Source organism: Haematobia irritans, chromosome 4, assembly GCF_050003625.1.
Source record: "Haematobia irritans isolate KBUSLIRL chromosome 4, ASM5000362v1, whole genome shotgun sequence".
Taxonomy (NCBI): domain Eukaryota; kingdom Metazoa; phylum Arthropoda; class Insecta; order Diptera; family Muscidae; genus Haematobia; species Haematobia irritans.
Window position 1 is genome coordinate 3,054,925 of NC_134400.1, and position 26,938 is coordinate 3,081,862.

Below are 26,938 nucleotides of genomic sequence, written 5' to 3' on the forward strand. Positions count from 1 at the left end.
GTTATATGCTCTCCATGAAGAGGCTTGTGAATTCAAATGTGTATAGGGTTCGAGGGCGTGATCACATCCCGGGTTATGTGAAGGACTTCTTGGGATGTATTTTTGAGGACTTTGTAAGATATCGTATGCTATACACTTTTATAAAGTAGTCAGGGATGGTAGACCTTTGTGTTTAGTAGGTCGGCACGTAATCCGCAGATTTGTGTGCCACTCATTCGAAATTCGATGTTTATGAGATATTTTGTTGTTCGGATTGCCAGGTGTTGGAATTTTCTGCCGTTTGACCTACGTATTTTATCCCATAGTAATAATGTGTTTCGTCGTAAAATCTTGCATCATTTCTGTAATTATTCACATCTTTAGGTTTGCTATATAGTCATTCGCGATTTTTCGATGGTTACATCTTATTATAATCATTTTATAGGATTATGATTATACGGAATTATTACTAATGGTCTTATTGATGTATGACTGCCACTACCTGAACTGGACTTCATTATTATCAGTTTTATTATTAACGGTTGTTATCATATTTTATTTTATTTTGTTTTTTTTTTATTGTTTTTATAAGTTTTTATTATTAATTAGGATAGATATTATTATCATTGATTGTTACATATTGATACTCAGGATTTATATGCTACGTAATACAGATTTTTAGCCATAAGGCTTTTTGTATTATATATGATGGATAAAAAAAAATAAAATAAAATGTATGTTTTTTGGCCCGATAATGCGAACTTAATACCGGCCTCTTCGAACAATGTTTGAAATTGACACTTTACGAAAAAACTCCAAAGTAAATGTCAAAAAATGTTTTGAACTAATAAAGATAATTTTATTGTCTTTGAACGCATCGAATCCAAAGCATTATTCGTTTCCTGGCCTAAAGTACTAACGTGATTTTCTAAAAGCCCCAACGTACTAATTTTATCATCACTGTTACTGCGAGTATTAGCAAGCGCACAGGCATATATACTCCTCATTGTTTGTGTACGCATAGTTCCCCAAAAGCGAAGAGCATAGGAAATTTGAGTGTATCTCACGGAATGACAGCAGCTATCCAATACACAACGTAAAACAAAAGCAAACACATGCCATAAATAAAAAAATACAAAAATCTCAAAGGCTCTCGAATGAATGAAATGGTGTGTTGTTGTATCTGAGAAGAAGAATGAACACAATGTTTGTTGTTGCCGCCACCACAAACTGACGAGTGGAGAGATTTATTTGCGGCGGCAATCATCGTTCGGTTTCTAGTTAAGGTGATTGTGAAGGAATTACAAACGCGTAATAGAGGAAGAGAGTAACAAGTTGTGGACCAGGGCAATAAGAAGTAAGGGGGATACTCTGTGTAGTAAGTCTTCTTATATCTGCACTCTTACAAGAAATATGTATTCGAATGTTTTCCGAACTTAGTTTATGGAAAGCGAACATCTACATCTATCTATCTATCTACCTGTCCGTCATGCTCATCGCTTGCAAAGTAATATTTAGTTTGTGTGTTTACTTCTCTGTTGTTTGAGTGTGTGCATATGATAGAGCTATGGGTGCACAATTGAGCTCTGTTTTGTTTTTCATAATACTCTGTATTCAACATTAAACTCGCTTGCTCACTACTCTCTATGCAGAGTCAACCAATACAGTACTAGCTGGTGCTTGTTGGGTTTTTTGTGATGGATAAAAACACTTTACTCGTGGCTGTAGTCGTTGATGGTTTGTTTCTGCGGTACGTTGACGCTCGCTCTTTGGTGTGGAGTGCCTTTCAAAGCAATTCGGTGTGTGAGTGTGTGTGATTTTTTTTAAATTCAATAGCAAAATACAAGAAATCATAATAATTTGCATAAATTAAAAAATAAAACAAAACGTTACCAATCAACAAATGGCCAAATAAGAGAAACAAATGTACACAGGAATATTCTGGTGTTTCAGACAAAATAAAAAAGGAAAATCAACAACAAATATTCTATTGTGCAAGGAAAAACAAAAGCAAGTCAAAAAAAAGTCAGCTAACTATGGAAAGTTTCTTAATTCTATAAATAATTGAAATTTTATATAAAAAGTGAAAAATCTTAAAAAAAAACAGTTGAAAAAAATAAAATGTTTGTGGTTTTATTGTAGATGTTTTAATTACAACAACCAAAAAGGTACACTATCAATCAAAAACAATTGAAGAAGAAGATGTGAAAATGGCAGCAGAGGGTATCAAACCATTGACGGCGTTCGATGCAAACGTGTCGTTTATGATTTTTTGTTCCACAAATTAAACTAAGAATAAAAAGAAATTTATATCAGGGAATGACGTAGAACCATCGGTCAAAAGTTTCTTATTATTATTTACACAAAATTTAACATCATTTGTGAGTTTTTAACAAAAAATATTGCAAATTAAAAATGAACGAACGTGTATGTATCGAACACCGTAAATGCAACTTTTGGCATGACGTTGCCCATTCTCCCGTCTTCATCATCTATTGTTTTTGCTATCAATAGGTCTGTTCGCGTACTTTTCCAGTAAAAAATATCCAGTAAAAACTAGCAAGAGAGTAAGAGTGTATTTTACACTCTTTGCTTAAAATTGCTGAAAAGTACACGAACGGTATCCAGTAACTATTTGCACATTGAAAATTTCAGCTGCTAAAACATTGAAAACAAAAAATAAATCCTGTATATTTAACTTCCAATCGTAGTTGCCGAACATGTACATTGTATTGGTACTTTGTTTGTTATCATAAACCAGCTGACAAACTATGCTATGGTTTGCAAGATTTTACTGGGGAAAAAATCTCTAGCAAAAACTTGCAATTTCTCTATCTCATAACTGTCAAATGTTGTCTCTCTCCGGCTCTCTTTTGTTGGCGTTTTGGTGTAAACGAACGACTTCCAGTAAAAATTTGTAATAATTATCAAAAATTATCGGGTTCTCGAACGGAGCTAATATAACAACAAAATAAAACAGAAAATAAAGCCATGAGTAATGTCAAGTTGACACAAACAAACAAAACAGCAAAAAATATAATAAGAAAAAAATATTGGAACTAAAGCAGCAACGAAAATAAGAAGAAGAAAATAACAGCAAAACAACACAACAGAAATAATACTACAGGGAAAGACACAGCCAACAAAAACTACAACAACAATAAATGCATCAATGTGTAGATGAAGAAAATTGGTAGTAGGTAGGGTCGGTAGTCGTCGATGTTCTTTTATGAAAAAAAAACATGAAAAACAAAAAACTCGGAAGAAACAGATGAAAAACGGGAGACAACTACAACAAGAAAACGATAACAAATAGAGATTCTTGTTTTTGTCAGTTTTGCGTCTTCGCCATTATTCGTTGTCGCTGTGAGAGGAGTGTGTTTAGAAATTAGAAAAATTACAAATTGTTGATGAATTTCGTAAGATAACAATAATGTGCTAAAATAAACTCAAACAAAACATCATAAGGTCGGTCGGTCAGTCCACCTTCTAGCCAAATACCAATAGCCAACATCATAAACAAAAAGATTTGGGCCATCAAATCCAAAACAGAAAAAAACAAGCATCTCTTATCTCTCACGCAGAAAAGGAAGGTCTAAAACCACACACACTTGTTTAAACACAAAATAAGAGGGTGATCTGTGATCTAAAGGCCTATATCTTGTACACCTACTGCAGCAATATGCCTGAAACAGAATATGAATTAATTAGCAAGGAGTGGCTGCAAGCAGAGCTGCGCTCTATATCCGCCTCTTCCTCACTACGTGATGCCAAAGATTTAATCATATTGGACTGTCGCAGTTCAAATGAGTTCAGTGAGTGCCATATACGTTCAGCCGTCAATTTCTCAATACCCAGCATTATGTTGAGACGTTTGGCGGCTGGAAAAATAGATCTTTTGTCTACCATCAAATCACCCGAATTGAAAGAGCGCATCCATAATGGCTATAAGGTTAGTCTTTTTGTGCTCTACAACGACGTTGGTGCCACAGGGCATCAGCCACATGATTCCTCTTCCACCTCAACGTCGGGTTCCGAGGGTCATTATCAAACAAATACCATGGACCTGAATTCAACCAATGTAGGTGGTGGCAATGGTACCGGACCTGTATTGGGAGTAACACCTGATACTACCATTAACATTCTACACAAACGTCTTAAACAGGATGGTTGTCGTGTGGTGTCTTTGCGAGGTAAGTTTGATATTTATCTAAACAGATTTCATCTGGATTATAATAGCGAATAATCGGTATGTTTCAAGGGACTTCAATGACACAATTAAAGCATTCGGTTTTTATGCCGAGATTTTATATGCTCTTTAAGAGATTGTCTGCTTAGTTGCTTTACTAAAAAGGCGATTATTTTCACCTCAAATTCACAGTATTACATAATTTTTAATGATGTCGTTTATTGTTTATTTGTTTTAAGCACAATTATTAAAGATTAAACTTAAAGAAAAATTCAAGTCGACTTTTACCATAGATAAACTGGTAATGAATTGTTTTGCTTATGAGCTTATTATAATTAATTTTTGTAACTATTATTATTCAATTTAAATAATAATTTAACTACAAATATTTAAATATTTATTTAATTAAAATTAAATAAATATTTATAAATTTTTGATTCTATATTATATAATTTATTATACATTAATTTATCTTTAACGCAGTATTATGTATGAAATTTAATGTAATTTAGTAGCAGTGAAATTAGTTAAATTGATACTTTTTATTAAGTGTGACACAAATTAACCCTTTCACTACCGATGTCCACCTAGGAGGACATTCGAAAACGACACCAAACTCTATTTCCCCGTTCAGTTTCGACTTTTTTCTCGATGTTAGTTTAAAGTAGAGGCTTTAATCTAAATAAACTATAAATATTTTACATATTGGTTAGCACTAAAATGCATTTTTATAAACTTCTTTAGCAATAAACGAAAAATACGAAAATTTGAGTCCATTTTTCTACTGTATGTCTCTAGTAAATGAACATTCGTACAAAAACTATAGCTGATATTGTTTCAGATTTTTTTTTTGTATTTTTTTCTCACACTTCGATAGGTATAATAGGTCAAATAGCACTTATTTTCATAGAGCTATTTGGTCACAATTCAAGAATCAAGTTTTCAGAACAAACTCATATAGCTCTTGAAGTAATTGAGGTAGGTCCTCAGAATTAGAATTTTTATTCTACATGCTGTTAATACAAGTAAAAACAGAAGAAAAATTTAAGTTTGTAACATTAGGTTTATTTCGGTAGTTAAAGGGTTAAAATACACACTGTTTATTTTCGTTGAAAAGCGACCTTTTTCAAATAATTTTAATTTCGTAAAAGAAACGAACAGGTTTCGAGCTTTTTGACAAATTTAAAGGAATTATAAAATAAATTACTGTGACAAATTAGATGGATTGAATTACATTAATTTAAATGAATTTAAATTAATTCTATCTCAAAATTGTATGTGACTTCATAAAATAAACTGTTAATAGAATGAAAAATTATACAGATTGAATTACATTAAATTTAATATATTTAAATTAATTCTAACATACAATTTTATGTTACACCAAAATAACTTAAATTTTCATTGAAGTTTTGTTTTTCAAAGTATGTACGTGAAATGTGAAGGCTAATAAAATCTAATCCTTGTTGCCTCAAAAACCATAAATGGAATAACTACAAATGTATTGATCTACAATTTTGTTTTTAAAAGCAAATAAAGTGAATAAACATTCACTCACATTCGTATATTAATTCATTCCAATTATGGTTTATATGACATCACAAAGATTAACTAGTATTCCAATATGTCATTCAATATGAATGAATTCAGTTCGAAAGTGTTAGAATTCTATATACAGAGGACACAAAAATTATATTCGACGAACAAATTTGGATATTCCAGATCAAAATTAATTGAAAACGACCTTAGTTCCGATTGACGCAGAATGATATGAGCCGCGAATATTAATTCAGATATTGTAAAGCCTTTATGCCATGTTTTCAATTTTAGCAATCCGGAAATCCTAGACTAGTCAATGAATTACCAAAATAGAATGTTGGGACTCATTCCCAAACACGAAAGGTTGTGGTTACTATAAAATTCTATAAATTATATTTTGTTTCTGCAGCAGAATTAACAGAATGATATTCTTAGTGTCATTATTTTGTTGCTATTGCTGTGGCCAAATTTTCCACGCAAGCATCGCTGATATTTCAAAGCTTGGCGCCCGAAACTTGAACTAGGCCCATGTTACATTAACATAGATAATGGATAACCACCGAGTTATTAACATTCACTGGTTTAGTGATTATATGTTGGATATTGCTCCACGTTTAAAATATTTTTGTTTCTATTATAATTTTAATAGAAAATACTCTATGTAGGGTATTGTCTTTAATGCAAAATAAATAATACGTGTTTTTTAAAGAAAGTATACTCTCAAAATCTTCTGAAAACGTTTTCAACTGCTTTTCAAAAACTGGGTCAAGAGTTCAGTCAATCAAACAAATTTGAAACATATCCGAAGATGTACTAAATATGAGAAATGTGTAAGTCCAGTTGAATTTATGTTGAGAATGGGGTTTCATTAAAAATTTTTAAGTTATTACATTTTTATTGTGTCATAGGAAAGAAAAATAATTAGAGAAATCTCAATGAATCACAAAACAGTTTATTGAAAGTATATCGAATGAATTTATATGGCAAAAGTAGACTTGAAGTTTTCTTTATCCTTTTTGTATATGGGGGATAATATTCGAGAAATGTCGCAAACCGAGAAATACGAATTGTATAAGTCGAATATTATTGATATATATTACTTCGATATATCAAATAAAATTTCATGCAACTATGATTGTGGCAAATTTCCTCCGGGATGTATCCATGTAAGATTAATACCAAAAATACGTAATTTTTAGGACTTTATCTAAGCAGTTTGCTAGCCTCAGTTATAACCTTTTAAGAGAGCATGGATCGTTAGGGATGGTAATCAGCTGTCATTGTCGATAATTGCCGTATACATATGTCTTTATTTAATCATTCATTGCCATTGTTTTTTATTTTTTCGCTTTCATTTATATCTCTCTCTCTCTCACACACACACTCATCCAATAGAACTTACTCCCCATTCCTTTGCTGGTATGAATGAATTGTGATTGACATACAACGACGTTATCTATGGATAGAAAAAATAGAAAAAAAAATCGTAGAAATATGAAAATGGCATTATGAATGGCAGTGGTAAAGTGTGAATGCATGGTAGTGCACCCAAATGGGTTATCTGAAATATTCTCAACCCCTTAGTATGTGATATAGACAAACCCCTACCAACACCTCTACCCCGTTAGTTTGCTATACTACTGACAAGAATGTTTCTACTTTTCATACACCTTTCCCCAAAGCCATCACTATCTCTCCGGGTCCACATTCACATCGACGGGGGAAAACACCGTTGTTATTATTGTTATTTTTATCCCGAATAAATAGAATTATTAATTTGTTTTTATGGACTCATTCCATCGTTTATGAATGTGCTCGATGATAGGGTGCAGAGTTGGGCTGGAGGTGGACGATCATACTATAATACTTTGTTCCATTGATAAGATAGATTTTTTTGTTGTGCTTTTGATGTGCAAATTAAATATATAAAAAAACAAATTGAGTTTTTGGTTAAACAATTGCATAAGATAAGATATTAAGATTCTGGCGTGTTTCTGTCTGTGAGAAATTTGGGTGAATTGGATGAAAGTGGGGATTCATTTTTGTGGTCTTCTCCTGCTTTTATCATAAATTAATTGATATCTTAAGCCTATTCGCTTGCCCTCTCTCATCAGCAGTAGGCTTTATTTCAGTCAGTAAATGTAGTAGTTACGGTAACTGGTTTTTATTTCTATGCAAACCTAATTAGAATATGAAGCCTTAAATCTTTTATGATCTTCTATTTTTTCAATTCATTCTGTTTTTCTTTGTTGAAACCTTTTTTCATTTGCATTGTTTTCATATGCGTACTACACTGAAAAAAGCTAAATTCCGATCCAAAAAAGGTTGTCCTTCTAGGTTGTCATCATTAAATTATAAACGATTATATGAAATAAGGATAATGTAAATAAGCAAAGGATTTTGTATAGCTAGTGGGAGCTAATGTTGCTTGTACACAGAAAGAAGAGTTTTCTTTTTTCAGACATGCCAAGTTTTCTCTTGATGCAAAAAATTTTTATTTCAAAGCAAATAAAAAATATGAGACAATCGTTGAATATCTTATCACGAATTCGGGGATTGTTGCTCTAAACGAAAATACTTTATAAAAAAGGGGAATTTCATTTGTCCAAAATTTAGTTCCAGAGGAAAGTATTATTTCTTTGGGTGTAAGAACAAATAGACAGACAGTGGACAGTCATAGAATTATGTACGGATTTAATTTGAGAAATCATACAAGAGACCCACAGCTGTACTGAACTGTACGTTTCATAAGACCCTAAAAAAACAGAAAATACCTTCCAATTGCAGGAGGACCCCTTTCTCTAGCAATCAGGAATTTTGGTGCTTTCGTTGCGGGCGGAAAACGAAACGATTTACTAATTTCAGAAAAAAACTATACATACTCAATATAAATCTAGATTTTAGTCTTTATACCCTAAACCACATAGTGGTCAGGTTATAATAATTTTGATCTGCCAAAAAAAGTGCCCACCAGAAATATTGATTTTAGACCCCATAAAATATACTTTTCTTCTAAATGTTACGACTCAAAATTTAAGGTTTCATAATAATTCACATTAAGTCCCTATTTTTTCAGGGTACGATAAATATTGATATTTGAAGAATAACGATAAATATTGATAGTTGAAGAATATTTTTTCTATTCTCTGTATGTTATACATATATACTTCTAATCAATTTCATACTTAATATATTTTCATAGTTACGTGCTTCCCATTCCCCTTTGCGATTTGCATATCGAGAAAATGTATTTAAATTAAAATCAGCCAGATGCTATTAATTTAGATGTCATTTTATGCGCTTTTTTCATTTAATTGCACATTTATTATAGCGACATACATATAGAAAAGTGAAAAAATCCCCAAGTTCAAGTGTAACGTCTTTCGTATAAAGATCACGTAAATTTATAATTTGCTCTATTACTGTATATTTGCAATGTGGCAACTTATTTTCGAAAATATCACTAATTCGATTTACCAGGTAATTTCCTTTGTATTTAAACTAACATCTCAAGCAAAAATAACATGATCGCTTTTGACAAACAATATCAAATAATTTTTATAAAAAAGTTTTCATAATTTCTATTTTTCTAATCAACTTAAAGTTTAAACTTAACTCAAAATTTTAACTTAGATTTTCGTTATCTATCCTGACAGTGAAAATTCGAAGTCGATCTCATGCTTGTCATACTTAAAGCTTTCGAATTTTCCAATTTTTGTACTATGCCTCTTGGTACAATTGTTATGGTGTACATAGTCCCTGTTTAGATTACACCTACTGTATATATGGGCATAAGAATGCATGCCTTTTGTTTTCCTTGCCTTCTATGACTTTAATTAATAAAATGCAACCACAATTTAAATAAAGATGATATTATTACTCATTCACATCTTGCAGTCAACAAGCAATTCAGCCAAGCGCAGCAATCTAGTTTGGCGGTTTGTATACGACCATAAAGGAATGAAATGTGGTTTGTCGTCGTCGTTGGCTGGATGGTCTAGGAATGTGTGTGCGTGTGTATGTGCTGCTGGCATAGTCCGGCTATATGAACTCAACAACAGAAAAGCTGTGGCGGGATTGTAAATAGAATTTTATTACAATTATACGACTAACTTCCGTTTATAAACAATAAAAAAATGAGCACTCATTCATTCACACTCAATGCAATACAAACATTCAATATTAAATGGCCGTTTGTTCATTCAGACACAAAGAACTGTTATAATTTAAAATTTGCCTAACAGTGAGAATTGCACTCATGCACACGTACACATACACGCACGCACATTTATTGCATTTTCAATGAACTTCAATATGCAACACTGGGTTATTGACGTTTGACACAATGTAGGTGATGCCACTCGTTTGAAAATAACAAGTTACACTCATAGAAAAATCTTTGAAAGTTAATTTCGGCTTTAGATTACTTTTTTAATACATAGACTGTTTATGGTGAAACAATAACAAACAGCCAATATTTATTATAATGACCATAAACAAAAATTGTTGGAAATATTAATAAACTCTGGCAAGTTCTCTATTTGTCAATTGCCCTCTCTAGGTCACTTTTGTAAAAATTAATTCCAAAATAAGTCTGAAGTTTGAACGTTAGTGTGATTAATTTTAGTAAAGTGTTTCATGTTGGTTTTTATTTATGATCTGACAGCCCTATCTGCTCCCTGTAAAATTACTTTATTAAACATTATGCTGCAAAAACTATAATAGAAATAAAAATTCCTAAGAATCATTCTCCATCTCTGAGGGTTTCTTTGATCAGACCATTGGTGTTCAAGTGTTTGGTTTTCATATGTGCGAAAGAGACGCAGCATCATCAGCCTTGTGGCCAAGGAAAATATAACTAAAACTACATTAGGTTACATCTTTCCTTAAAAAGTCATTAACCGAGCTTGGCTTTCAGCATGTATTTTCATTGACAGTGGCTAGAAGACCAGTAACCTTGCTTTAGACAAAGCAATTTTTAACTGGCATTTCCTAGATGATTGGCTTGGCTTACATAAAACCCGTCATCACCATCCTCGTTATAGCCAATGTGATGTAAAAGTTTCAACTCGGAATGAAAAAAATAATGGCTCTTTAAAGCGCATGCGGATGTTATTTTATGCAGCATTTGGAAATGTCCTTGTGTTTTTTGTTCTGTCTGATATTTGCCCATATACAGGTCATTTCTCGTTATCGTAGAACTATTTTCTGATTCTTTGCCTTGGCTTGGTCAAATATATTTATATATGTTTTGTTTTTCTTTTTTGGAATGAGGGGGTTTTCTCGCATTCTTTACTATGCACAGTGAGGAAAAATATTACAAATAGACAAAAAAATCTAAAGCATGTAGAAACAGCCAAGCAGCAGCACATGTCCTCCAGCAGGGTCTTGAATATATGGATTACGAGAAATTTTTAGAAAAAAATATTTAAATATTAAATTTCGAAATCCTAATCAATCTAATGAGCATCAATGTATCTCGTATTGGGAAACAAAAATCTTGCATTCACCACTGCATCAAATAAAAGCAAAACCAAAGTTTAACTCTAAAGAAATGTTATAATGATTGGAGGAGACGGTGATGTTGTTGGTGGTATGCGTGTGTTTTGTACGATTCTTTAAAGAATGGGTTTCTTTTTCATCCATTATTACTCGTTTCCGTAAGCACATATTTTAAGTGTGATTGTTCGTATGATGGGTATGTTTGTCGATCGATATAGTGCCTTTTATAAGGCCTTAAAAAGGAATAAACACAGAAGCTCTTTTACATTCAAGTGGCTGCCATAATTTGAAATTTGTAAACCAAAGTTGAAGTTATTTTGCTTCATCAAGCAGCATCTTTGATTCGGATTCATAATTCTTCAATGATGGTAAAATTAAATTTGAGTTTTTTTTAGCATAGGATTAATATTTCTGGCTTAAAAAGTATTTTGCAATATCTTTAAAACAAAATCTAAGCTTTCTTTGAAGATTTTTAATTTTTAAACCAAGATTTACAATCATGAATATTTATCTTTGCCAAAACGAAGATAATACACACAAAAACATTTTTTTCTGACGAAATTAATTGATCCAATTAATTTTTTAATTGAAATGTCTTCAATCACAGAAATGATAGTATCAATTAAAAAAATTAATTGAAGCCAATTAAAAAATTAATTGATACTAATAATTTGTGTGATTGATTTTTGTTTCAATTAAAAAATTTTTTGAATCAATTAAATTTTTAATTGAATATTTTTTAAAACTCAATTAAGATTTTAATTGGAAAAATTTGCTTGAAATTTTTTTCTGTGTATTGTATACTCAGTTTAACATTTTTGTTAGGTTGTATACACTTTAAGTCAATACTTGTTTTCAGTTCACCCAATTTCTATAAAGGCCTACAAATGGCAAATCCTCTCCATAGACCCTACTGGATCTCTGCGTCTGACCAGCTTTTGGTGCATGTTGATCGTTAGTCCCTTTTATAGATATAATAGCGTAGTATGCGTATGAAAGGAGAATCAGCCAACAACAACTGCAACAAAACAATGGCGTTGCTTTGGAATTTTCAGTTCATATCTTTTCATTAGCTTTTTTCTGTAAGAATTTAACTGATTTTTCTTCACTGTCCCCCCTACCCTATCCCCCATATTTGTTTTCATTATTATAAGCGAGATCTGGTAGTTTGCTGTTGTTGTTTGTTTGTTATCTTCTTATGGACACAAGAAGTACGATCGATTGGTCCGTCGAATGGTCTACAAAGCAACAGTTTAGTTTGAAGTAGCATGTGAGGGTAGCTGACTGACTGGCTGGCCTCTTTCTCAATGCCTTTTTTGTTCATTGTTTGTTATCTATTGGATTTAGTTCATGTCATCTTGTTTTGGTTAAAGCAACCGTATGTTGTTGCCTTTTCTCTCCAAGTCCATGTGATACTGCATTAGTGCTTTATTTGAAACAACAACATTTAGCTTTTTCTTTCATTCGAGGAGAGTGAGAGAAAGCCTATGGTGGACGAAAATATAGCTTGGAAAATTTCACCATTTTCCATTGGCTAAATTTGTTTCTTTAATACCCTACTGTCGGTATGAATGATTTCGCGCATAGATATGCCTATGCGCGAAGAATGGCTCTCTATTGAACTATTGAAAAAGCTAATGAGGGCATTGATTTGAAACCAAGAACACATTTAAATCGACCGTAGAAAAAGATTCATGCTACATAATTTAGGTTTAAAACATTAATTCGTTTTTGGAAATATATTTTAACTAAATTAAGTTTTATAAGTCCTGTTTAAGATATTTATTTGATTAAACTGAAAATAGATATCTGTGAGATATGCTTCCTCCATTTAAGCGAAAATTTCCTAAATCTGAAGAAAATGTTTGCTCCATTAGGCTTTAACAGCCAGTTAGCAGAAAGTGAATTGCAGAAATCTTCTCTTCGTTTAACTGAAACATTTTTAGGAATTAAGTTCCTAACTGGCATATGAAAATTTAGGCAGAATGACAGACATGCCATAGCACGATATAAAAGTTCGTTAGCTAAGGTAGCACTATCGGAACTCCCTGAAAATAGTGTTAGGTTAAAGTAATAAATTTTGATTAAAATAATTTGAATTCATTTGGAGCCTATACATAATCTGATATCAGCCTTATACTATGAACCGTATCCAAACTTACCTACCTATCCAAACTTTTGGCTATATTTATTTGTTTTCACTTGAATTTCAAACTTTTCAATATTAAAGTGGAATTTGTCGAAAATTCAAGCGAATTCAAGCTGCCCACACATTGTCATCCAATCATCCAAAACAAATAACAAAAAAATCTATCAACATAACGCCTAAATAACCATAAACACCAACCTCCATGAAATAATAGTGGTAACAATAATGACAACAAGCTTATAGCAAAGAGCAGTTGTAGCAGCTCTGCAACAACAAAAACACATTCATTCATTTAATTTTAATAACAAGTCAATTGACATAAACCAAAAAATTATTGTTGTTTTTTTGTTTTTTTGATCTCAGCTTAAAGCCATGCATTGACTAAACTACAATTGTAGCTTAACCAACAGAGGAAAAGTATGCTTGTCAAATTTATTTGGGCAAAGCCCTATAGACTGCAAGATGGTTGGATGTACAGCTGTTTCGGAATTACCACATTCCTCATCAGCATCCTCTACTTGCAGCAAAACTATCAACCAATTATCAGAATAAATTCGGGTAATTCACTCAACCCAACGTGAACTACACTTGAACCTCCCGAAAAAGGGTTTGATAGTCGACTACTGCCTAAACAAATTTGCCAGCATATCTCTTTTCCTTTGCCAAACTCAAATCATCGATTTGTATGTATTTGGCTGGGTTTGTTTTTGAGCGTGCTTCCTCTATCTTCATTCGTTTTGTTTGTTATTGTTGGCTTCTCTTCAATCGTTATTGTTGTTTTTTTGTTTTTTTGATCTCAGCTTAAAGCCATGCATTGACTAAACTACAATTGTAGCTTAACCAACAGAGGAAAAGTATGCTTGTCAAATTTATTTGGGCAAAGCCCTATAGACTGCAAGATGGTTGGATGTACAGCTGTTTCGGAATTACCACATTCCTCATCAGCATCCTCTACTTGCAGCAAAACTATCAACCAATTATCAGAATAAATTCGGGTAATTCACTCAACCCAACGTGAACTACACTTGAACCTCCCGAAAAAGGGTTTGATAGTCGACTACTGCCTAAACAAATTTGCCAGCATATCTCTTTTCCTTTGCCAAACTCAAATCATCGATTTGTATGTATTTGGCTGGGTTTGTTTTTGAGCGTGCTTCCTCTATCTTCATTCGTTTTGTTTGTTATTGTTGGCTTCTCTTCAATCGTTATTGTTGTTTTTTTGTTTTTTTGATCTCAGCTTAAAGCCATGCATTGACTAAACTACAATTGTAGCTTAACCAACAGAGGAAAAGTATGCTTGTCAAATTTATTTGGGCAAAGCCCTATAGACTGCAAGATGGTTGGATGTACAGCTGTTTCGGAATTACCACATTCCTCATCAGCATCCTCTACTTGCAGCAAAACTATCAACCAATTATCAGAATAAATTCGGGTAATTCACTCAACCCAACGTGAACTACACTTGAACCTCCCGAAAAAGGGTTTGATAGTCGACTACTGCCTAAACAAATTTGCCAGCATATCTCTTTTCCTTTGCCAAACTCAAATCATCGATTTGTATGTATTTGGCTGGGTTTGTTTTTGAGCGTGCTTCCTCTATCTTCATTCGTTTTGTTTGTTATTGTTGGCTTCTCTTCAATCGTTATTGTTGTTTTTTTGTTTTTTTGATCTCAGCTTAAAGCCATGCATTGACTAAACTACAATTGTAGCTTAACCAACAGAGGAAAAGTATGCTTGTCAAATTTATTTGGGCAAAGCCCTATAGACTGCAAGATGGTTGGATGTACAGCTGTTTCGGAATTACCACATTCCTCATCAGCATCCTCTACTTGCAGCAAAACTATCAACCAATTATCAGAATAAATTCGGGTAATTCACTCAACCCAACGTGAACTACACTTGAACCTCCCGAAAAAGGGTTTGATAGTCGACTACTGCCTAAACAAATTTGCCAGCATATCTCTTTTCCTTTGCCAAACTCAAATCATCGATTTGTATGTATTTGGCTGGGTTTGTTTTTGAGCGTGCTTCCTCTATCTTCATTCGTTTTGTTTGTTATTGTTGGCTTCTCTTCAATCGTTATTGTTGTTTTTTTGTTTTTTTGATCTCAGCTTAAAGCCATGCATTGACTAAACTACAATTGTAGCTTAACCAACAGAGGAAAAGTATGCTTGTCAAATTTATTTGGGCAAAGCCCTATAGACTGCAAGATGGTTGGATGTACAGCTGTTTCGGAATTACCACATTCCTCATCAGCATCCTCTACTTGCAGCAAAACTATCAACCAATTATCAGAATAAATTCGGGTAATTCACTCAACCCAACGTGAACTACACTTGAACCTCCCGAAAAAGGGTTTGATAGTCGACTACTGCCTAAACAAATTTGCCAGCATATCTCTTTTCCTTTGCCAAACTCAAATCATCGATTTGTATGTATTTGGCTGGGTTTGTTTTTGAGCGTGCTTCCTCTATCTTCATTCGTTTTGTTTGTTATTGTTGGCTTCTCTTCAATCGTTATTGTTGTTTTTTTGTTTTTTTGATCTCAGCTTAAAGCCATGCATTGACTAAACTACAATTGTAGCTTAACCAACAGAGGAAAAGTATGCTTGTCAAATTTATTTGGGCAAAGCCCTATAGACTGCAAGATGGTTGGATGTACAGCTGTTTCGGAATTACCACATTCCTCATCAGCATCCTCTACTTGCAGCAAAACTATCAACCAATTATCAGAATAAATTCGGGTAATTCACTCAACCCAACGTGAACTACACTTGAACCTCCCGAAAAAGGGTTTGATAGTCGACTACTGCCTAAACAAATTTGCCAGCATATCTCTTTTCCTTTGCCAAACTCAAATCATCGATTTGTATGTATTTGGCTGGGTTTGTTTTTGAGCGTGCTTCCTCTATCTTCATTCGTTTTGTTTGTTATTGTTGGCTTCTCTTCAATCGTTATTGTTGTTTTTTTGTTTTTTTGATCTCAGCTTAAAGCCATGCATTGACTAAACTACAATTGTAGCTTAACCAACAGAGGAAAAGTATGCTTGTCAAATTTATTTGGGCAAAGCCCTATAGACTGCAAGATGGTTGGATGTACAGCTGTTTCGGAATTACCACATTCCTCATCAGCATCCTCTACTTGCAGCAAAACCCTTTTTCGGGAGGTTCAAGTGTAGTTCACGTTGGGTTGAGTGAATTACCCGAATTTATTCTGATAATTGGTTGATAGTTTTGCTGCAAGTAGAGGATGCTGATGAGGAATGTGGTAATTCCGAAACAGCTGTACATCCAACCATCTTGCAGTCTATAGGGCTTTGCCCAAATAAATTTGACAAGCATACTTTTCCTCTGTTGGTTAAGCTACAATTGTAGTTTAGTCAATGCATGGCTTTAAGCTGAGATCAAAAAAACAAAAAAACAACAATAACGATTGAAGAGAAGCCAACAATAACAAACAAAACGAATGAAGATAGAGGAAGCACGCTCAAAAACAAACCCAGCCAAATACATACAAATCGATGATTTGAGTTTGGCAAAGGAAAAGAGATATGCTGGCAAATTTGTTTAGGCAGTAGTCGACTATCAAACCCTTTTTCGGGAGGTTCAAGTGTAGTTCACGTTGGGTTGAGTGAATTACCCGAATTTATTCTGATAATTGGTTGATAGTTTTGCTGCAAGTAGAGGATGCTGATGAGGAATGTGGTAATTCCGAAACAGCTGTACATCCAACCATCTTGCAGTCTATAGGGCTTTGCCCAAATAAATTTGACAAGCATACTTTTCCTCTGTTGGTTAAGCTACAATTGTAGTTTAGTCAATGCATGGCTTTAAGCTGAGATCAAAAAAACAAAAAAACAACAATAACGATTGAAGAGAAGCCAACAATAACAAACAAAACGAATGAAGATAGAGGAAGCACGCTCAAAAACAAACCCAGCCAAATACATACAAATCGATGATTTGAGTTTGGCAAAGGAAAAGAGATATGCTGGCAAATTTGTTTAGGCAGTAGTCGACTATCAAACCCTTTTTCGGGAGGTTCAAGTGTAGTTCACGTTGGGTTGAGTGAATTACCCGAATTTATTCTGATAATTGGTTGATAGTTTTGCTGCAAGTAGAGGATGCTGATGAGGAATGTGGTAATTCCGAAACAGCTGTACATCCAACCATCTTGCAGTCTATAGGGCTTTGCCCAAATAAATTTGACAAGCATACTTTTCCTCTGTTGGTTAAGCTACAATTGTAGTTTAGTCAATGCATGGCTTTAAGCTGAGATCAAAAAAACAAAAAAACAACAATAACGATTGAAGAGAAGCCAACAATAACAAACAAAACGAATGAAGATAGAGGAAGCACGCTCAAAAACAAACCCAGCCAAATACATACAAATCGATGATTTGAGTTTGGCAAAGGAAAAGAGATATGCTGGCAAATTTGTTTAGGCAGTAGTCGACTATCAAACCCTTTTTCGGGAGGTTCAAGTGTAGTTCACGTTGGGTTGAGTGAATTACCCGAATTTATTCTGATAATTGGTTGATAGTTTTGCTGCAAGTAGAGGATGCTGATGAGGAATGTGGTAATTCCGAAACAGCTGTACATCCAACCATCTTGCAGTCTATAGGGCTTTGCCCAAATAAATTTGACAAGCATACTTTTCCTCTGTTGGTTAAGCTACAATTGTAGTTTAGTCAATGCATGGCTTTAAGCTGAGATCAAAAAAACAAAAAAACAACAATAACGATTGAAGAGAAGCCAACAATAACAAACAAAACGAATGAAGATAGAGGAAGCACGCTCAAAAACAAACCCAGCCAAATACATACAAATCGATGATTTGAGTTTGGCAAAGGAAAAGAGATATGCTGGCAAATTTGTTTAGGCAGTAGTCGACTATCAAACCCTTTTTCGGGAGGTTCAAGTGTAGTTCACGTTGGGTTGAGTGAATTACCCGAATTTATTCTGATAATTGGTTGATAGTTTTGCTGCAAGTAGAGGATGCTGATGAGGAATGTGGTAATTCCGAAACAGCTGTACATCCAACCATCTTGCAGTCTATAGGGCTTTGCCCAAATAAATTTGACAAGCATACTTTTCCTCTGTTGGTTAAGCTACAATTGTAGTTTAGTCAATGCATGGCTTTAAGCTGAGATCAAAAAAACAAAAAAACAACAATAACGATTGAAGAGAAGCCAACAATAACAAACAAAACGAATGAAGATAGAGGAAGCACGCTCAAAAACAAACCCAGCCAAATACATACAAATCGATGATTTGAGTTTGGCAAAGGAAAAGAGATATGCTGGCAAATTTGTTTAGGCAGTAGTCGACTATCAAACCCTTTTTCGGGAGGTTCAAGTGTAGTTCACGTTGGGTTGAGTGAATTACCCGAATTTATTCTGATAATTGGTTGATAGTTTTGCTGCAAGTAGAGGATGCTGATGAGGAATGTGGTAATTCCGAAACAGCTGTACATCCAACCATCTTGCAGTCTATAGGGCTTTGCCCAAATAAATTTGACAAGCATACTTTTCCTCTGTTGGTTAAGCTACAATTGTAGTTTAGTCAATGCATGGCTTTAAGCTGAGATCAAAAAAACAAAAAAACAACAATAACGATTGAAGAGAAGCCAACAATAACAAACCAAAAAAACTAAAATTTTTCTATAAAATTTACCACACATAACCGGTGTTGTGCGAGTGTTGGCTGTTGTGCCAAATATGGCAACGCCAACACTCCTCGAATCTGGGTAACTGAAGCAAATAAGATTCAATGGCAAGCCAGCCGATTTGCCGACGCATATTGATAAGTTTCAATATAAAATCTCAAACAATTTATCTTAGAAAAAGGTAGTTAGTTTTCAATTTCATAAAAATAAAGGAGGGGGGGGGGGGGGGTTAACTGGCAGCAACAACAATGACCTGATTCCTAAAATCCCACAATGTTTCGTTATTTTTGTTTAGAACTAACCATTCGTTAGGTAGAAAGACTTAATATACTTCACCGTAGAATGCTCTGACGAAAAATATTTTCGGAGTATAATGGGCAGGATGCAATGATCAATTTAGACTTTAACAAGCCTTCAGACATGTGTATGTGTTTTTTGTGGGGTAAACGAATCACACAGTGGCAAAGTTTATTATGTTATTTAGTTATGTATATGGAATACCCTAAAAATGAATGGATTTTCGTTGCCTACTTGCAATTTTCATTACTTCAAAAAAAATTCACACAAATTCTTAGCCTAATTAATTTGTCATTAACACCAATATCGGAGAGAGGTTTTGATCATATACCAAAATTTGGAGAATTTTTACCAAAAAACTACCAAACAAAAAAATTATGTTGCAAAATTTTATTTCTATAGAAAAGTTTGTCAAAATTTTATTTCTATAGAAAATTTTGTCAACATTTTATTCCTACAGAAAATTTTGTCAAAATTTTATTGCTATAGAAAATTTTGTCAATATTTTATTTTTTAGAAATTTTTAGAATTTTATAATTAGAATTTTATTTCTATAGAAAATTTTGGTAAAATTTTTGAACCATAGAAAATGTTTGCAAAATTTTATTTCTATAGAAAATTTTATTTTTAAAGAAAATTTTGTGAAAATGTTATATCCGAAGAAAATGGTGTCAAAATTTTATTTCTATAGTAAATTTTGTCAAAATTTTATTTATATAGAAAATTTTGTCAACATTTTATTTCTATAGAAAATTTTTTGAAAATTTTATTTCTATAGAAAATTTTGTTAAAATTTTATTTTATTTTATTTTATTTTATAGAAAATTTTGTCAACATTTTATTTCTATAGAAAATTTTGTCAAAATTTTATGTCGATAGAAAATTTTGTCAAAATTTTATGTCGATAGAAAATTTTGTCAAAATTTTATTTCTGTAGAAAATTTTACAAAAATTTTATTTCTATAGAAAAATTTTGTCAAAATTTTATTTCTATAGAAAATTTTATCAAAATTTTATTTCTATAGAAAAATTTTGTCAAAATTTTATTTCTATAGAAAATTTTATCAAAATTTTATTTCTATAGAAAAATTTTGTCAAAATTTTATTTCTATAGAAACTTTTGTCAAAATTTTATTTCTATAGAAAAATGGTCAAAATTGTATTTCTATTTAGTTGGAGAGAAATATTTTGGAAAATCTACCAAAACATTCTACCAGTTACAAGCTGTCAACTATAATGGAACGACCCATTATATATAAATGATTTGTGTTTTAATGATTTCAATAAAGGGTGTCTTTGTTAAAAAATATATAAAAAAAAAACATAATAAAAAAGCATGTCCTTCTGAAGAGTCCTTATGTTTAAACGTCAAATATGACTTTTATTAACCTAATCTATATATATAAAATTCAATTTATGTTTGTTTGTATGTTCCGAGTTGGCTCCGAAACGGCTGAACCGATTTACTTGAAACTTTCAGAGATCGTAGGGGGCGTTCATGTGGTGAAAATAGGGTACCTCATTTTTTGACACCTGGTCGCGGAGGGGGACCTCCCCTCGTCTGACTTTTTCAAAATTGGACCAAAGTTGACCGATTTGCTTGAAATTTTCATTGAAGATTGGGGTTGGCATCTAGACATAGATCCGCTACTTTTTATTTCGATATTTGGTGGCGGAGGGGGGCCTCCCCTTTGTTCGACTTTATAGTGTACAGTGAAAAAACTAAAATTCTTTAAATTATCTGAGATTTACAGAGAACATGTGGTGAGGTTATGGAATTAATACGGGGTACCCGATGATTTCATATGTGGATGGGGAGGGGGACCTCCCCCTTGCCCTACTTTTTGAAACTTGGAACAAAATTATGCGATTTGCTTGAAATTTCCATTGAATGTTGGGGTTGGCATCTAGACAAAAATCCGCTACATTATTTAACGATATTTAGTCGGGGAGGGGGACAACCCCTTTGCCCGATTTTTTTTTAAAGTACAAACAAACTAAACTCCCCCGACTGAAATTTTACGGAAAAAATGGGTGAGGTTATGAAATTTAGAACAGGTTCTTAATTTTTTAATAAAAATAAAAGGGCATAGCGAGACATCCGCTTCTCTTAAGTACATACAGAGAAACAATTAAACTTTTACCGAGTTACTTGAAATTTACAGAGGACTGGGGAAAGGTTACGATATTAATAGTTGATACCTGATTTTGTGATATTTGGACGGAGGAGAGGCCGCCCTTTAAGGCTTATAATTTGCTTGACATTTTCTGGGACGTTTACAAAAGATACGCTACATCACTTTTCGATATTTAGTCGGGGAGGAGGTCCTCCTCTAAAACTGCAAAAAAACAACAATTCTTAAGTTTTCTTGAAATTTACATAGGCAGTGGGAGAAGTTTATGAACGAAGAGGCAACCTTCCTTGCCCCACATTTGAAGGAAAGTTTCAAGAATTTTCAGGGAAGGATGGGGGTCTTATTCACTACGGTGTTTGTCGATATTGTATCGGGGAAAGTGACGTCCCTTTAAAACAATAGAGTAAAATTTAAACATCGCCGATCTACTTGAAATTTACAGGGAACGTGGGAGGAGGTGATTAAATTTATACATGATTTTTAAATTAGTATATGATTTTTCGATATCTGGTTAGGGATTGAAATAAACTTTGTCGATTTACTTCGATAGAATTTATAGGGACCATTGAGTCGTTGCGAAATTAATATAGGGTACGTGATAGTCCGATATCAGGTCGGAGTGGAGCGAAGGTGGGGAGGGTTCCCTTTTGTCCGTTTTTTTTTTTCTTAAATTGAAAGTAAAGGGTTGTCCGCAAATGGGAACTCGGTACATAATTTTATAATTTTTGCACAGGCTTCTGCCAGACTTCTTTTGGATGGGAAACAGTAATTCTTTGTATGTTATTATAATATAGTGCTTAATTTTCAGATATGTTGAGGAGAAGGATACCTTTCCTTGACAAACCACACTTAAAATTCACAAGAAATATAGAAGATTGGACAACTACTTGAATACAGAACATTATTTAAAAATTTTGGAGGAAAGGGTACACCCTCTCCCCGACATTTTTTAAGACGAACCGTTTTACATATGCATATCCGTCGTATTTGTACCTAAAGGGTGATTTGTTAAGAGCTTGATAACTTTTTTTTAAAAAAAACGCATAAAATTTGCAAAATCTCATCGGTTCTTTATTTGAAACGTTAGATTGGTCCATGACATTTACTTTTTGAAGATAATTTCATTTAAATGTTGACCGCGGCTGCGTCTTAGGTGGTCCATTCGGAAAGTCCAATTTTGGGCAACTTTTTCGAGCATTTCGGCCGGAATAGCCCGAATTTCTTCGGAAATGTTGTCTTCCAAAGCTGGAATAGTTGCTGGCTTATTTCTGTAGACTTTAGACTTGACGTAGCCCCACAAAAAATAGTCTAAAGGCGTCAAATCGCATGATCTTGGTGGCCAACTTACCGGTCCATTTCTTGAGATGAATTGTTCTCCGAAGTTTTCCCTCAAAATGGCCATAGAATCGCGAGCTGTGTGGCATGTAGCGCCATCTTGTTGAAACCACATGTCAACCAAGTTCAGTTCTTCCATTTTTGGCAACAAAAAGTTTGTTAGCATCGAACGATAGCGATCGCCATTCACCGTAACGTTGCGTCCAACAGCATCTTTCAAAAAATACGGTCCAATGATTCCACCAGCGTACAAACCACACCAAACAGTGCATTTTTCGGGATGCATGGGCAGTTCTTGAACGGCTTCTGGTTGCTCTTCACTCCAAATGCGGCAATTTTGCTTATTTACGTAGCCATTCAACCAGAAATGAGCCTCATCGCTGAACAAAATTTGTCGATAAAAAAGCGGATTTTCTGCCAACTTTTCTAGGGCCCATTCACTGAAAATTCGACGTTGTGGCTCGTTAGTAAGTCTATTCATGATGAAATGTCAAAGCATACTGAGCATCTTTCTCTTTGACACCATGTCTGAAATCCCACGTGATCTGTCAAATACTAATGCATGAAAATCCTAACCTAAAAAGAATCACCCTTTATAAACGAAAAAGCACGTAGTCGGATTTGTTTGAAAGAATTCGAATCTTTTCGAATTTGTTTTTAGCACGAAGGATATGGTTGACTAAGTTAACGCAAAATATTCCTAAAAATACGCTTTGGAAGGCGCTGCGAAGCGGGCCGGGTTACGCTAGTAAATAATAAATTTCAACTGAACTATACAAAACTATAATAACTTCCGGCCCAACCGGATGTTAAAAATATTCTTAGAAAAGAAAGACGTTATGTTTATGGAATTGGCAAATACCCGTATTAGTTTTATCAAGTGTACTTAGTACGGTAAGGGTATGTTTTTCTATTGGTGTAATTGAACAAGCAAAAAATACTTAGAAACTTTCGTGGAAGAAAATCCCCCCAAAAAAACAAACATATTCACGATGAAAATCCCAAAATGAATTTCAACACCTCAGAACTCAATAAAAATAGCCGTAAAAATCGAGTTCATATGTATACAAATGCCAATGCAATCGTAAATATTCACGCACTTTAGACAAAAAATGATATGGCCCACAAAAAAACAAAACGAATCCAGAATGAGGTAAAAAACGACTCTTAAAATTTTCAAAATTGCAACAATAAACTGTGTGCTGTTGGCGATTTCCGGTCGGTTGTATGAGAGAATGTACGTCCGTCCGTCTGTTTCGTGCGATCGGTCAAATGCTGGGGAATATGAATACAATCGACAATGCAATGTAGACAGGCAACGACCAATAGCAACACCAACAAAAGACAGACAACAACACCGGCGATGGTCACAAATTCACTTCAAAACATTCATATTATCCCCACAATTCATTCAGAGTTAGCCCGTCAAACTTTTGAGAATTCCAATTGCTGTTGTTTTGCAGCATTTCAGACCCATAGGAGATACAACGAAAAAAAAAACAAACAAACGGCATGGAATACTTAAAGCTTAGTTAAGAGCGGACGTATAGAATAAATTAAGTGTCTGTAAAGAATTATTATGATATATACACATGCTCATATGTATATATGAAGTGTGTGTCTCTTTCCTTTTTTGTAGCTGTTTTGTTACATTTCATTTTTTTTTTGTAAAATTACATTTGTGAGGGTGTTTGTGAATGAAGTATTGGAAGGAATTGAATCGACGAAGGTCGCATACTAAGCACGGTTACTACTCGTGCCAAAAATAATCTACAAAAATTTGAAGAAGTTTTTACCAAAAAACTACCAAATTAAAAAAATCTTATTTTGAAGTTGTTGATCAAATTTTTGTGGTTAGTATAAAAACTGTTGTTTTTTTTTTTCGAAAAAAATGTTTTATGTTGAATTTATAGAAAATTTTGTCATAATTTTATTTTTATAGAAAATTTTGTCAAAATTTTATTTCTATAAAAAAATTGTGTCAAAATTTTATTTCTATAGAAAATTTTGTCAAAATTTTATTTCTATAGAAAATTTTGTCAAAATTTTATTTCTATAGAAAATTTTGTCAAAATTTTATTTCTATAGAAAATTTTGTCAAAATTTTATTTCTATAGAAAATTTTATTCCTATAGAAAATTTTGTCAAATTTTTATTCCTATAGAAAATTTTGTCAAAATTTTATTTCTATAGAAAATTTTGTTAAAATTTTATTTCTATAGAAAATTTTGTCAAAATTTTATTTCTATAGAAAATTTTGTCAAAATTTTATTTCTATAGAAAATTTTGTCAAAAATTTATTTCAACATTTTATATCTATAAAACATTTTTGCAAAATTCTATTTCTATAGAAAATTGTACCTCTTAATTGGAGAGGGATATTTTAAAAATCTACCAAAACAGCAAGAAATCTACCTAAAGGTGGGTATTAAGTTCGAGTTTAGCCGCTAAAATCGCTAAAGTGAAAACTAAATCAGTAAAAATAAGGCATATAATTATACATATTTGTTGCAAATTTTATTATAACTTGATGGGGAATAGCCCAAAGCAAATTTTCACAAAGTTTGCAGTCCTTAAAGGGGATTAATTAAGAAAAGTAATCATGAAAAAATGACGATTTTAGCGCCTAAACTCGAACTTAATACTCACCCTAACAATAAAAAAATTTACAATTATTTGTAGAAGTCTACCAACTGTGGCAATCGTGATATTAAGGCCTACAATACAATACAATAACACGTTAAAACGAATCATTTATTGGAAGAATGAAGAAGAAACTACACAACCAGAGATGGTCCGTGGGACATTTTTTGGGTTTGTGACATGTCGTAAATGTATATAAATTCTCGTCACTATCCTCTCAACTGTATGTCAACAGGTAGCATAGGTTAGGTTAGGTCATAGGTTCAATGCCATACTCCAAAATATTTTTCAGTGATGCTTTGAACGCTCTCAGTAATGTGAGTGAGATTTTTGAGTATTTCAAAGTGGTTTCGCACACAATGTGGTACATTGTACTTCATTAAAAACAAAATCCGACATACCCTTCACGTCTAGAATGTCTTCCTATTAAATGAAAATAGAAGTGGACAGCTTTCATTCATCCCTTCCTCAAAATAGAGAATTTCAACCACATTTTACGATTCTTCCCCTACAGTCGCCTTCGTTACCGGCAAATGAGTGAGTGAGTGTAGGCTTTAGTTTTAGTTGATCTTTCCCTCTGTGGACACAATATGATTCTATTGTTTACTCTTTATTTTGTGTCTCAATGTCTATTTCATTATTGTTTATTATAAGTAATTCTGTCATTTTTTGTTTTTCCTACAAAGCTTCCTGTTTCAAAAGAATTCTTCTGTGAAATCTTACAATAGAAGAAGACATAGAGCTCCCTTCAAGGCAAAAAGACAGACACTGACCCAACGCGCAAAGTGCACATCATTTGACGAAGGCGGCGGATATATTGTTGTGGCTTTATGAAAGACTATAACCCACATTGTATTCTATGCATGCATTGGCTCGTATTGAGAAAAGTTCCTAATAGTATTGGCTTTAATACACTCATTGGAATTTTTCTATATTCTCAGCACGAGCTATTATTCTATATGCTGTTGTCGGTTGTGGCTGAAAGTAGAAAAGAGAAAACGCCCAGCAGCAACAACATTCAAAAATATTTATTTATTTATTTTTTAAATTATTTTCTTACGTCTTATGTTATGCAAATAAGCTTGCATTCACATTGAGGTTATTTTGTTTACACTTAGTTTTTTTAATAATTATTTTGTTATTATTCTTCAATGAAATACAATGAAATGAATGGTGCCAAAAATGTTTGAGAATATCTGTGTACATGGTGTTTATAAACGAAAACTTTAATCAATCTATTTTTAAACTAAAAAAATGTCTTGGAACTTAAATAATAATAATAGAAATTATGTTTACTTGCTATTTTGTTTGTAAAACCTTTCACAATAATATAGTCTACAATAAACTCATGGATCGTTATTGTTGTGCCACTTCAATGGCATATTTGCCACGTTTTAGTTGCAGTGACACTTGTGCTACTCGTTGTGGTGGCGATATGGTTTTTTTTCATTTTTGTGCTACCTTTTTGTCGTGTTTATGGCACTTTTTTGTTCTGCAAATATTT

General features: G+C 33.1%; 1 protein-coding gene across 1 annotated transcript in view; it reads left to right on the top strand.

Annotated features, from left to right (window-relative positions):
* Positions 1-3,661: 3,661 nt before the first annotated feature.
* Positions 3,662-26,938, top strand: part of Mkp3 (Mitogen-activated protein kinase phosphatase 3) — a 35,586-nt gene continuing 12,309 nt past the window's right edge. Inside the window, exon 1 of the mRNA XM_075305918.1 lies at positions 3,662-4,172. Coding sequence (XP_075162033.1) covers positions 3,662-4,172 — 511 coding nt within the window. The remainder of the gene's footprint in view (positions 4,173-26,938) is intronic.